General features: G+C 36.5%; 2 protein-coding genes across 2 annotated transcripts; both read left to right on the top strand.

The window, feature by feature from the left end:
* The first annotated feature begins 2,880 nt into the window (after positions 1 to 2,880).
* LOC134333262 (P2Y purinoceptor 11-like) lies at positions 2,881 to 5,190 on the top strand. Its single transcript, XM_063015159.1, has 2 exons — positions 2,881 to 2,909; positions 4,095 to 5,190. Exon 2 carries the CDS (start codon positions 4,120 to 4,122, stop codon positions 4,996 to 4,998), a length of 879 nt encoding a protein of 292 aa, XP_062871229.1. The 5' UTR covers positions 2,881 to 2,909; positions 4,095 to 4,119; the 3' UTR covers positions 4,999 to 5,190.
* Positions 5,191 to 7,897: 2,707 nt separating this feature from the next.
* Positions 7,898 to 8,873, top strand: LOC134309183 (P2Y purinoceptor 11-like). The gene has a single exon (XM_062990822.1). It carries the CDS (start codon positions 7,898 to 7,900, stop codon positions 8,774 to 8,776), a length of 879 nt encoding a protein of 292 aa, XP_062846892.1. The 3' UTR covers positions 8,777 to 8,873.
* The last annotated feature ends 5,183 nt before the right edge of the window (positions 8,874 to 14,056 follow it).

Here is a 14,056-nt window from a genome sequence, read left to right as displayed (position 1 = left end):
TAAATAGGTTTAAATAAATCTGAAGCATGAAAATTAAGGATAAAATAAGTTAAGGTACCATTGTCCTCAGTGAAGTCAATTTTACATTATCATCGGATAAACTTTAAAAACTTTTCACTTTGTCATTAAGGGTGATATGTACAGAACCGAGTACACAGACATTACTAGAATCTCCTGAACCAAACACACTATTTACGAAACTATGAGGGTTCTTCAAAAAGCACGTTTTATTATTTATTAAGAATTTCAAGAACAAATGACATCACGTACCAACTTGGCATCAGCAAAAAAAATTTTTTGGTTGAGCGTGTAGCCACTGATGCACCTCTGCTTTCACATCATCATCACGAGAATCTTCTTTCCCTTAAAGCTTCTTTGAGCATCCAAAAAGATGGAAATCAGATGGAGCTAAATCCGGGCTATAAGCTCTCTCCAACCAAAATATAAAAGTGTGGAAAATTTTTAAACATCCCTTGTTCATTTGCTTCTTGGTTTGGATTGACATTTGCTTCTGGCCACCTTATAAAGTTGTCCATTGCCCTTTTCAATCCCAGGAATTGGCCCCAGGGCATCAACTGCTATCTTATCTATTGGGACTCTGCCACAACCACCCCGTGGGACATACATTACTGTGTTTCCAAAACCACTCAATGTTGGCCTGGCATTACCACTGCTTTGGTTATCTTGTCTAGAGGAAAGCTTAATCTTCCTTGGCAACAGACTTTTCAAAGCCTTGGGGTGCTTCTGGCGTCTATAACGTCGTGGGCAATCTATAAAGCTGCCTCATCAGCGCCTTAAAACTGAGCAGCCAGTAAAGTAAGGAGTAGTCCATTCTTAGGGTGCATTCACTTGAGAAGCGGCAAAACCATGAGCCTCGGCGCAAATTGCCACTTTGCTCAGCACTTGGCTTAAGCAGTACAGCAAGGCAAGGCAAGTTTATTTGTATAGCACCTTTCATACACAGTGGAAATTCAAAGTGCTTTACAGAAGTGGTTTAATGTACTAAAAGAATGACACAGAAACACTAAACTTCTTCCTGCACCCTTAGAGTGAACCACTACCCATAGAGGTATGGACTGTAGTGTTTTAAGCCTCTTCCACAGCCTGCAGGTCATGCAGTAATTCCTCTCCTTCCAGCTTAACAATCAGCTGAAAAATGTGATTACTTCAGTGATGGTCTGGCTTAACATTGACCAAATGACCTGATGACTGGCATCTGTGTCAAAAATGACAAACCTTTACATTAGATTTCTCTCTGTCCAGGTCTCTGTCCTGGCTGTTGCAGCTACCATATTTTGTTGACCTTTAGCCCTGGTGCCACAAGGAGGATTGTTGTGTTGCTTACTGCCAGGATGGTAAACCCATTTCTGCCCCTCATCTTTATCGTAAACTGCTATTTGACTTTAATTTGTACTGCCTACCCTATCACCATCCACTGGTGGTGGTGACTGATAGTTGTGGTAATCTTGACTGCACTAGGCGAACCATCAGGGCCCTGTCGGAGAAGATATTCTACAAATAATTTGAAAATCAACACAAACAAAAATAAATCCAAACAAATAATTCATTTAAACCCATTTATAGTTGCTTAATTAATTTGTATTGGAATATGAAGGGTTAGGTTGAAGAAGCTGTTTTGTCATCAATTGGTGTGGATAAAAAGAACGTCAGACCAGTGGGTGTTTCTCAGCAAGCTTAGCAACAGTTTTGCTATTAGAGACCGATTAGAGACTATCCATCATCTTTTTGGTTACTGGGGTTTAGGTCTACATACTAACTTGGCTATGACTTGATCTAAATCTGGTGGTCCTTCATCCACACCTTGATTGCGTGGAGCATTGTCCTGCTGGTAAAAACAATTCTCTTGAGTTGGGAAACATTGTCAGAGCCGAAGAAATCATGCCAATCATGTTTAAATATTTAAACCTTAATAGACAGTTACTGAAGCCAGGGAGTAAACCCAGGTTAGAACATTTAGAAGAAGTCAGTCATATTTGAACTTCTCATGAGCAGGATTTAACGCTGCCTTCCGAAACCCTGAAACCTTTAAACATTGAACCACATTCAGGGAAAGATTTTTTGTGAGTCATTTATAAATGCATGAGTGCATGTGTTTGCGTAGTATGAATGTCACTGAAGAAAGTAGGGACTGAATTTGATGGAGGTAAGGTCCAAAACGGTTCTTACCTTTATACATTTATACATTATACATACAGTACATACATTATACATAAAAAAATCAATAATGACCTTTAAATGCAGTTTATGACATTCAAATACAACATAATAAATGTATGAGGTTTCTGCTGATTTGACTTTTAACTCCTTATTCTCACATGTATTTATTTTTGAAGTCAACTACATAAAAAAGATATGTTAAACACGGTTCTTGCTGCAAAGAGGAAACTGCTTGCCAAGTGACCTAAACAAAAAAGAGGAAACTTACGACACTTTAAGGATCTAGTCATGAAAAACACAGTATAAAGGGTAAAAAACATAAAGGGAAAAAACACCAACCAAACTGGATCAGTGTAAAAGCATGAAGAAGCAGTAATGAAACCAGAAACTGTCTACAAAGTGGCTGCAACTTGCCAGAACAACTTGTGAATGTATGTAAAAGCTGTGAAAAATTTTACTCTTCATAATGATCGTGCCTTTAAACATAGTACTGCATTTTGCTTAATTAAAATCAATAATAAGAGTGAGACTGTGAGACTGATGAACGGATGCTTCATTGTCTTAGTGGTTTCGTGTAAAACTCGTTTTCTTATGGAAATGACAGAGAGGAAATGAAAGTGAGTGATGTGCTCGCATAAGATGTGCTCGCTTGATGAAACGGAAACTTTGAACATCTGTGGTATTTCTGTTCAGAATCTGTGAAGAGACGGTACGTTGGCTAAGTACTGCTGGTGAGTAAACAAAAGAGATTAAGTTATTTATATGGATTTGATCAGATGATTATCAGAGTAGCATAATGTATTTTTATATTACGTATTATTTTTCCATTTTTAACTAGTTCAAATATTTTGAAATGTTTTAGTGAGGTTTTCTTACTCCCTTTTCCTCTTTGGGAAGAGTAAATTTGACTTTATATAACTGGTTACTATCTGCTGCACCACCATGCTGCACACAGAACTGTCTCTTCAGATGAAAAAATTAGTCAATGTGTTGATGTTGCCTTGTGCCATCAAAATTAAAACGATTGCATGACGTATGTAAGGGCTTTTCACTTACTGATCTTAATGAGCTCAACTGAAAACAAAAAAAACATTGCATTCTATTGCAATTTTTGTTCATTTAAAAGTTGGCAGTTGACAATCTATTATAGAATGAGTCTGTACTGTAATAAAACATGGAGAAGGTGAAAGTGTGCAGACTTTCCAGCTTGACTGTATATTAACAAATGTAATGAAGCTGACCAGACAAAACATGAAATATCTCAGGTTCGTACTATCTGAAATAAAACAGAAGTCAAAGTAAATGTAAGAAATACAATTTTTTTCTGATTTAGGGTAGTAAAATCTGTGCGGTACATTTTTAGTTCTTTGTTCTTTTAAATGCTGAATTATTGCATGATGCATTTTTAAAGTGGTAAGCATTTATTTATGCTTGCTCATAAAGGTCCAGCCCCTTCCTGGATGTTCTTTTTATACCAAAGCATGGTTGCATCACCCGTGTACAGTGTTTTTGAACATTTCACACGTACACATCAATTGCAAATTAGCATATACTGTATTTAGCAAAAAAAAAAAACAAGGCCAAGAAAGCATTTACTTCTAGCAATTGCTGCAAAAGGTGATGCATTAAGACAGCAATTCATTTTCTCAAGAACATCAGTGGTGACTGATAGTTCTATTCTTCTACTTTTTATGTGTTGTGGCCCTTTTGTGTAGTATTACTTTTTTATCTGAAAAGGCAGTTACAAAGGAATTAAGCACTTATTCAGGTTATAATTCAGGTTCCCCACAACATCCTGTTTGAATTAAAATAACTCTACATGTCTTTCTTCCTTCATTTAAAACTATGGTCTGTAATAATCTATCATCTATAACCTGTGAAATAATTCTAATAAAAATAACCTTCTTGTTTTGCAGGAAGCACAGAGTGATTGTTAAGAAGATGATTAACTGTAGCAGTACATTTAAAACACACATATTACCTCCTATTTATGGCGTGGAGCTGTGTGTTGCACTGGTGGGGAACATATTTGCCCTTGTGTTGCTTGTAATCAAGGAAAGAAAGAACTGGCACACTGGAGTGGTTTTCTCCTGTAACCTGGCCATCAGTGACATCCTTTATGTCCTCACTCTTCCACTTCTCATCAACTACTACTCAAAAGAATGTACATGGAATTTTGGGATTGCCATTTGCAAAATCGAGCGCTTTCTTTTCATCTGTAACATGTATGTAAGCATTTACTTCATCATGTGCATCAGTGTTAATCGATACCTGGCCATAGCTTATCCCTTCTTTACTCGAAACCACGTGCGCCCGAAACATGCCAAGATCATCAGTGTGCTCGTCTGGATCTCTGTGGCAATCATGTCATCTCCGATTCTCTACTTCGCAGATGTCAAAAACAATCGTCAATGTTCCTTATTTGCAGATCAATTACATAAACATAGAGTTAATACATACAGGTGGTTTATGGCTGTTATGGGATGTTTACTCCCATTTATAGTTACTTTTGCATCATATTTGGGTGTTATATGGGTGGTTTTTAAAAATGCAAACATCACAACATTAGAAAAGAAAAAGGTGGCTCTGATTGTGGGTGTGGTCTGTGTTCTGTACGCCGTGTCATTTGTACCCTATCACATTCTGCAGATATGGAACTTTCATCTCAGAGAAAATAAATTGAAAAACCCTTATGTATCTGATGCATACCAAGTGTCAAAGGCACTAGCTTGCCTAAATATGTGTCTTCACCCCATCCTGTATTTGGCTGTGTCTGATGGTATCAGGACAATGTGCTGTAGAAGGAGCTCAGATGAATAAATGTTTTAATATCTTGGTATACATTTTTATAGATCTTTCTGTTAATATTAACATGGACAAATATTATAAAATGTAGCCACAGCAGTAAACAATAAAGTTTCTGCTATTTTACATACCATTTAGTACAGTCACACTCTGTAAGATAACATGTCTTACTATTTACATTTTTCTGCATAAAAAACAATATTTGAATTGTTGTTGCAAATTTTTACTGTAAGCTGGAGAATGCAGATGTTTATAAAGCAATATTTATAATGCAAAGAATTTTACACAGTGGGGAAACTGTTAAACATGACAATGAACATTAGATTAGATTAGATAGATGGATGGATGGATGGATGGATCTTGCATCTGCAGCAATAATAAATCCAGCTTTTAATAAATTGTTCAGATGCTATACTAGCTTCATGGTTTCATGTCAAACTGGGTGTGTTACATTATAAAGGAAATGTCCCAGGGCTAGAACACACAGAAAATAAAAGTCCTTGTTAAGCTTCTGATGAGTGGAAGATGTGTTCACTCTATGCAAATGTACCTTATGTAACTTATACATCAGTTTAGACTCTGTGAAGCAACTGTAGGACAACTAACAGTGCTGCTGGTGAGTAAAGCAAACAAACTCAGTAATTATGATAACATTATTTATTAATGAAACTTTTTTCAAATTATTCATATCAATTATGTTGTTCAGACACATGATCAGACATTTATCATAAAAGTAAAAAACACCTGACTAGGACTTTAGACTTTATTTCCTTGAGGGTCTTGATGGTCATCTAGATATTTATTTTTGGCAAATGAGCCAATCATTGTCCAATCATACAGGCCCCTGGCCTATTGGTAGCAGAGTTTGAGATGTCAGCTCTGGTGTGCTAATGTGTTGTAGAGCTGGTGAAATGTTGGTAAGCCAGCCACTCCTGCTAAAGTTCACCATTGTTGACTTTGTTACACATGACTATCATGTGCTGCTTTTTGAGACCTTCTACTCGGTTTCAGATTGTCACACAGGTTCTATTTATGTGATGTTTAGATTCAACAAGCCTGGCAATAATCCTGCTTGGGTGTGGCTAATGAAATTGAACCGTATTATTAATCAAATGTGGTTAAATAGTTGATTTAGTAATGTGATTTAGCTAGGGGGAAATTACTTTTGTGTTTACTTGGGTTATCTTTGTTTAATATTAAATGTAGTTTGATGATCTGAAACGAAAGATATAAGTCTGACTGGGAAAGGGTAAATACTTTTTAACAGCACTGTTTGTTGCTGTATAAAATGTTTGACCTACCCACAGTGGCGTAACCAGTAGCTCATGGCCCCCAGTGCAAAAAAGATTTTGGGCCCCCTCAACAAATTTCATATATATATGAAATGGGGTGGCAGTGCGGTGGGGGGTTGAGTTCATGTCGTGGAGGGCCCCCTCCCCACCATGGGCCCCAGTGCAGCTACCCCCCCCCCCTCCCGGTAGTTACGCCCCTGCCTATCAAACTCCATTTGTATAGGCATGTTAAAAGCAAAGCTGTTATTTTACATCCACATTGACAACAGCTAATATATTGATGTTCAGTGTGAGATCTATATGCATACCCTTTGCATACAGGTATGCCTGTTCTTTTATATACGTATACTAGTGCCATTACTTGCAATATTGCTTTTAAAAGGTTTATACAGATGATCACTGCATTTACAGCATACATTAGGATTTAAACTGCTACAGTGCTTCATGGGCTGTATGGTTTATATAAAACTGTGTGTTATGTCCAAAAATAAATGTAGACAGGAAAAAAATTAAAAAATGAAAGTAACTTTGTAGCTTTTGATAAGTGTGGAATGTGTTCTCTTGATGCAGATGTAACAGCAAAACGTACGCATCAGTGGTACGTAAAGGGACGGTAGCTCAGCTGCTAGTACTGAAGGTGAATAAAGAAAACTAATTTAGTGATTGGTTAAATTACTGAAACCTGTATGTTATTTATATGGATTGTGTTGTTCAGAAAATATGATCACATGATCGTCATTAGCAGTGGGGTCACTTAAATATTTTCTATAATTTCAAATCATTTCTATAATTTCACATCAATAAACCCACTCTTTGCATGAACTATAAAACCCAACTATGCCTTAGCTTCAGTTTACAGACAGGTTTGGCTGTTTGTATAATGTTTAATTTAATAAAGTACTCATAAGATTTGTCTTACAATCGTGTCTTTGTACAGTTTTCATTTAAATACAAATCGGTCTGCACGGTGGCTCAGTGGGTAGCACTGTCGTCTCACAGCAAGAAGGTCCTCGGTTCGATCCCCAGGTGGGGCGGTCTGGGTCCTTTCTGTGTGGAGTTTGCATGTTCTCCTTGTGTCTGCATGGGTTTTCTTCCGGGTGCTCCGGTTTCCGCCCACAGTCCAAAAACATGCAAGTGAGATAAACTAGAAATATAAAATTGTCCATGACTGTGTTTGACATTAAACTTGTGAACTGATGAATCTTGGACAACAAGTAACTACCTATCCTGTCATGAATGTAACCAAAGTGTAAAACATGACGTTAAAATCCTGATAAACAAACATGAATATAAATCAAATAATTATCATTAAAAAGTCTACCTTTTAAAAAAGACATTCATTTGAATGTTTACATGGAGTGTAAATGATCAGTGTGTTTAATAATCAATATGAATGTGATGCTTGAACAAATGTTGCGTGACAGAACCACAATTATAAACAAATACAAAACAGAAGCACGTCCACTAGTGTTCTCAGACAATTTGCATTGCATTTGAATGTGTGCGTAAAAAGGAAATGGAATTAATGTTATCTCTGATCTGTTCTGTTACAGTTTATATGAAATACTAGAAAGTAAAGCAAACTTGTTGTTTTGCAGGAGTCACAGATTGATTGAAAAAACATGACCAGTCACTGTAATGATACATTTCAAACAGACCTGTTACCCCCCATTTATGGCGTGGAGCTGTGTGTGGCACTGGTGGGGAACATATTTGCCCTTGTGTTGCTTATAATCAAGGAAAGAAAGAACTGGCACACTGAAGTGGTATTCTCCTGTAACCTGGCCATCAGCGACATCCTTTATGTCCTCACTCTTCCACTTCTTATCGACTTCTACTCAAAAGAATGTACATGGAATTTTGGGATTACCATTTGCAAAATCGAGCGCTTTCTTTTCATCTGTAACATGTATGTAAGCATTTACTTCATCATGTGCATCAGTGTTAATCGATACCTGGCCATAGCTTATCCCTTCTTTACTCGAAACCACGTGCGCCCGAAACATGCCAAGATCATCAGTGTGCTCGTCTGGATCTTTGTGGCAATCATGTCATCTCCGATTTTCTACTTCGCAGGTGTCGATGAGAATAATCAATGTTCCTTATTTGCAGATCTATCCCATAATTATAGAGTTAATACATGTAGGTGGTTTATGGCCATTATGGGGTGTTTGGTCCCATTTATAGTTACTTTTGCATCCTATTTGGGTGTAATATGGGTGGTTTTTAAAAATGCAAACATCACTATATTAGAGAAGATAAAGGTGGCTCTGATTGTGGGTGTGGTCTGTATACTGTACGCCATTTCATTTGTACCCTACATTCTGCAGTTATGGGAATTTTATCTAATAGAAAAACAGATAAGAAACTGCTCTGTGTCAGATGCATACCAAGTGTCAAAGGCACTAGCTTGCCTAAACATGTGTCTTCACCCCATCCTGTATTTGGCTGTGTCTGATGGTATCAGGACAATGTGCTGTAGAAGGAGCTCAGATGAATAAATGTTTTAATACCCTGGTTTTTATAGATGTGTAAATACAATGTTCTGTTAATATTGATGTGAACTAATTGATTTTGTTTTGTTTTCTAAAATGTTCCACGACAGTAAATAAAGTTTCCGCTATTTTACAAACAATTTAGTACCATTGTCATTGTGTAAGATAACATTTCTTACATTTTACTGCTTATTTTTAATGTAGTTAAAGCTAAACAAAAAATCCAATATTTAAATTGTTGTGAACATAATTTTGTAAGCTGTCAGCTGGAGAATGCAGATACACTTATTTAAGAATTTTACACAGTGGTGGAAAGATTACTAATTTCATAACAACAAAACATGATATTACATAAATAGCTTAATTACTTTTTATACCACTGTACATTATACAGTCCCAAAAATTAATGCCATAAAAAATAGTTTCCTTCTTTAATATTTTTTTTTCAATTGTGGTACAATTAAAAATCATACAGAAGCCAACAGCTAAACAACTTAAGCTGTGATTAACCTGTCTAAAATGCAAATGTATTTCTTTTAAAGCTCAGTAAGAGGAATGGTGGAAAAGTCTTTAAACCGACAGACACAGACAGACAGACAGACAGACAGACAGACAGACAGACAGACAGATTTAACTTTAAATTCTAATTAGACTCTCCAGTTTATATAATACATTTGACAAGTCTTTCTGACACAACACCTTTGTCACAAGGGAACCACCCTGGACGAGCAAGCTGACAAAGTCGTGGCATGATGGCCCTTTTCCTGAGCAAGCCCCATGGTTAACCCCAAAGGTAAAATTTTTTAAGAACCTGCTGGTGATGCGAATGTGGCATACAAGTATCACATTCATAATGTTTAATAAACAAATGAATCATTCACACACAGGTTTGCCTACTCATGAACCTCTAAATCACGGGTGCCCAATACTTCAAATAAGTTGGTAGATTGTGCCTCAATTCAACCAGGTCAACCTGATTGGCATAAAATGTGTAAAGTTTTCATTCATTTTTTGCAGTATTCACATGCATCAGTTAGCCTTGACCGCCCATGACCCTGTCGCCGGTTTACCAATGTTCCTTCCTTGGACCGCTTTTGATAGATACTGACCACTGCAGACAAGAGCTGCAGTTTTGGAGATGCTTTGACCGAGTCGTCTAGCCATCACAATTTGGTCCTTGTCAAACTCGCTCAAATCCTTACGCTTGCCCATTTTTCCTGCTTCTAATACATCAACTTTGAGGATAAAATGTTCACTTGCTGCCTAATATATCCCACCTACTAACAGGTGCCATGATGAAGAGATAATCAGTGTTATTCACTTCACCTGTCAGTGGTCATAATGTTATGCCTAGTCGCTGTATATAGTTAATATAGTTTTGAAAAATGATGAGGCCAACCTTTTTAAAAAGTACATCGCGATGACCTATCGACTGAACATTAAAGATCTCAAGCCATGAAAGTATGGGCACCCCTGCTCTAAATGAATGATCTGAAAAGTTAAGCTTTCCAGTGATAAAGTTTGAGCTGTGTGTTATAGATATGCCCCTGCAATAAAAAGGCACTCTTTCTAAGACAGATCAGATAATAATACGTTTTTAAATAAGTTTGTTGTGTATGTGGGAATGTGAGCTACATGAAAGCTGTGAGAAAACTGCACACGGCATACACATACCTGTGCCTTTATATGTCCACATGTATTGAAAAAGGCTTATACAAATAATTTACAAATGTTGCATTTACAGCAATAATAAATCCAGCTTTTATTAAATTGCTCAGACGCTTTACTAGCGTCATGGTTTTATGTAAATCTGGGCGTGTTACATTATAAAGGAAATGTCCCAGGGCTAGAACACACAGAAAATAAAAGTCCTTGTTAAGCTTCTGATGAGTGGAAGATGTGTTCACTCTATGCAAATGTACCTTATGTAATTTATACATCAGTTTAGACTCTGTGAAGCGATCGTAGGACAACTAACAGTGCTGCTGGTGAGTAAAGCAAACATTTACATTTACATTTACATTTTCAGCATTTAGCAGACGCTTTTATCCAAAGCGACTTACACAATGAGCAACTGAGGGTTAAGGGCCTTGCTCAGGGACCCAACAGTGGTAACTTGGTGGTGGCGGGGCTTGAACCGGTAACCTTCTGCTTACTAGTCCAGTACCTTAACCACTGAGCTATCACAAACAAACTCAGTAATTATGATTACATTATTAATTAATCAAACTTTTTTTCAAGTTATTTATATCAATTATGTTCTTCAGACACATGACTGATTGTAGCCAATTCCTACCTATTCATGTTCATTCCTGCCTACCTGCTCCACCCCTGCCAAAAACCAAACCAAAGTGAGTACTAACAAAAGAAATTTATAAGAAAACTTGAAAAAGTAAATTACAGCTTTACAATTAGTTAACTGATGTAGCACTTGTTAAAAATCCGTTAAAAACATCTAAAAACAAAGCACCTGGAAAATATTTAAGCTGATAAGTGACCAAAAATAAGTACAAATTTATAAAATAATAGAGATATAGAAAATAATAGAAATAATACCAATTTTGAATGTTACTCTATCTAGTATTTCTTTAAATATACTGATAATAATGATGATAATAATAATGACATATATTATTGTACATAATTATAAGTGTTGGAGATGTAGAACACTGATTTTAAGAACCTGCTGGTTGTTCTGATGTTATTCAAGTTTATTAGTCCAGTAGCACATACAAAGTGCTTATTAAACACATGAGTTAATCCTTCACGCTTCTGTTAAATCATGCTTTGCAATTATGAGATTTGAGGTTTGGGATATAGATGTGCCCTGCCCTATAAAGGCGTTCCTGTCAGTACAGTTAACATGCATTGTGTACAATGCTATGAAAAAAGTATTTATTCTATTTTTGCTAATTTATCACATTTATACTGTATATTTCAATATTAAACAAATTTTAATACAAACAATGTAAACACATAACTGGGAAACCTAATAACTGCTTGTGCCACTACGGGCAGTAACAACTGTTTAAGATAACTTACAATGACTCGTTTTAATTTCTGTGGAGAAATGTTGGCTACATTTGACTTAACTGCTTGTTTAAGGTCTAGCCACAGCATCTTAATGGGATTTAAGTCAGGACTATACCTTAAAGTTACAAACTAAGAGGCACATTCTCCTTCAGGACTTTCTAACCAAGCAGAATGTATGGTTCTGTCAATTATTGCATGTTCATAATACTGCAAAGTAAATATAAAATACAAATTGAGAAGAGGATCTGCAAAAGCAGTTATGAAATAAGAAACTGTCTACAAAGAAGTGGCAGAGAAAACAGAATGCAAATTTGTGGTGAACTTTATGCCTAATATAACAAACCGCTTATAATGTGAGCTAAAAAAAACTGAAACCTTGCCCTCTGCAAACAGATATGCGAGACCTTTTATATACACTGATCAGCCATAACATTAAAACCACCTCCTTGTTTCTACACTCACTGTCCATTTTATCAGCTCCACTTACCATATAGAAGCACTTTGTAGTTCTACAATTACTGACTGTAGTCAATCTGTCTCTCTAAATACCTTTTTAACCTGCTTTCAGCCTGTTCTTCAATGGACAGAGCAGGCATTATGTAGGTGGTGGATGATTCTCGTCACTGCAGTAACACTGACATGGTGGTGGTGTGTTAGTGTGTGTTGTGCTGGTATGAGTGGATCAGACACAGCAGCGTTGCTGGAGTTTTTAAATACTGTGTCCACTCACTGTCCACTCTATTAGACACTCCTACCTAGTTGGTCCACCTTGTAGATGTGAAGTCAGAGACGATCGCTCATCTATTGCTGCTGTTTGAGTTGGTCATCTTCTAGACCTTCATCAGTGGTCACAGGACGCTACCCACAGGGTGATGTTGGCTGGATATTTTTGGTTGGTGGACTATTCTCAGTCCAGCAGTGATAGTGAGGTATTTAAAAACTCCATCAGCGCTGCTGTGTCTTATCCACCACCACCATGTCAGTGTTACTGCAGTGCTGAGAATGATCCACCACCTAAATAATACCTACTCTCTAGTGGTCCTGTAGGGGTCCTGACCGTTGAAGAAAAGCATGAAAGCAGGCTAAAAAAGTATGTAGAGGAACAGATGGACTACAGTCAGTAATTGTAGAACTACAAAGTGCTTCTATATGGTAAGTGGAGCTGATAAAATGGACAGTGAGGTGGTCATAATGTTATGTCTGATCAGTGTATGTATACTAGTGCCATTACATGCAATATTGCTTTTAAAAAGCTTTATACAGCTGATCACTGCATTTACAGCATACATTAGGATTTTATTGGATCCTTCACAATGCTTCACTGACTGTATGGTTGTGTTATATTTAAAAAATGTAGACAGGAAGAAAATGAAAGTTATGTGTGTGCGCTGTGTCAACTTGATGCAGATGTAATGGAAACTTATGCATCAGTGGTATTTCTGTTCAGAATGAGTGAAGAGATGGAACTCAGCTGATAGTACTGTAGGTCAGTAAAGAAACCTAACTTAGTGATTGGTTAAATTACTGAAACTTGTACGTTATTAATATGGATTGTGTGCTTCAGAAAATATGATCACATGATTATCAGAGTAGCATAAAAGTAAAAACTATTTTTACTTTACTTTGTTAGTACTTTGTTTATGTTCTTTTAGAATAATTGGAAACAAAATGTCTTTTGCCAATAATATCAACACTACACATGGGATTCAGTGATTTTTTTTATGCCAGTTATCTTTTATATAGTCTATTATGCCAACCCACACTGCTGAGATTGGGATTGGACACTGTTATCAGCTGTCTGGCTACATCTGGGGCGGTTAAAGCCCTGTGATAGATTGGCTTCATTTGTTTATTGGATTACTTCTCTGTTGTATAATCCAATTATGCCTCAGCTTCAGTTTACAGACAGATGACGTGTTTGGCTGTTTGTATAATGTATTTAGTATAAAGTGCTTATAAGATTTGTCTTACAATCTTGTCTTTGTCATTTAAATACTGATCAAATAATTATCATTAGAAAGCCTAATTTTTGTTTAATAATCAATATGAATGTGATCCTCGAACAAATGAAGTTGCGTGACAGAACCACACTTAAAAACAAATACAAAACAAAAGCACGTCCACTAGTGTTCTCAGACAATTTGCATTTAAATGTGTGCGTAAAAAGGAAATGGAATTAATGTTATCTCTGATCTGTTCTGTTACAGCTTAAATGAAATACTAGAAAGTAAAGCAAACTTGTTGTTTTGCAGG

Source organism: Trichomycterus rosablanca, chromosome 2 (genome assembly GCF_030014385.1).
Source record: "Trichomycterus rosablanca isolate fTriRos1 chromosome 2, fTriRos1.hap1, whole genome shotgun sequence".
Lineage (NCBI taxonomy): Eukaryota > Metazoa > Chordata > Actinopteri > Siluriformes > Trichomycteridae > Trichomycterus > Trichomycterus rosablanca.
The sequence above is the reverse complement of the archived record's forward strand: the minus strand, read 5'-3'. Positions and strand labels throughout refer to the sequence as shown.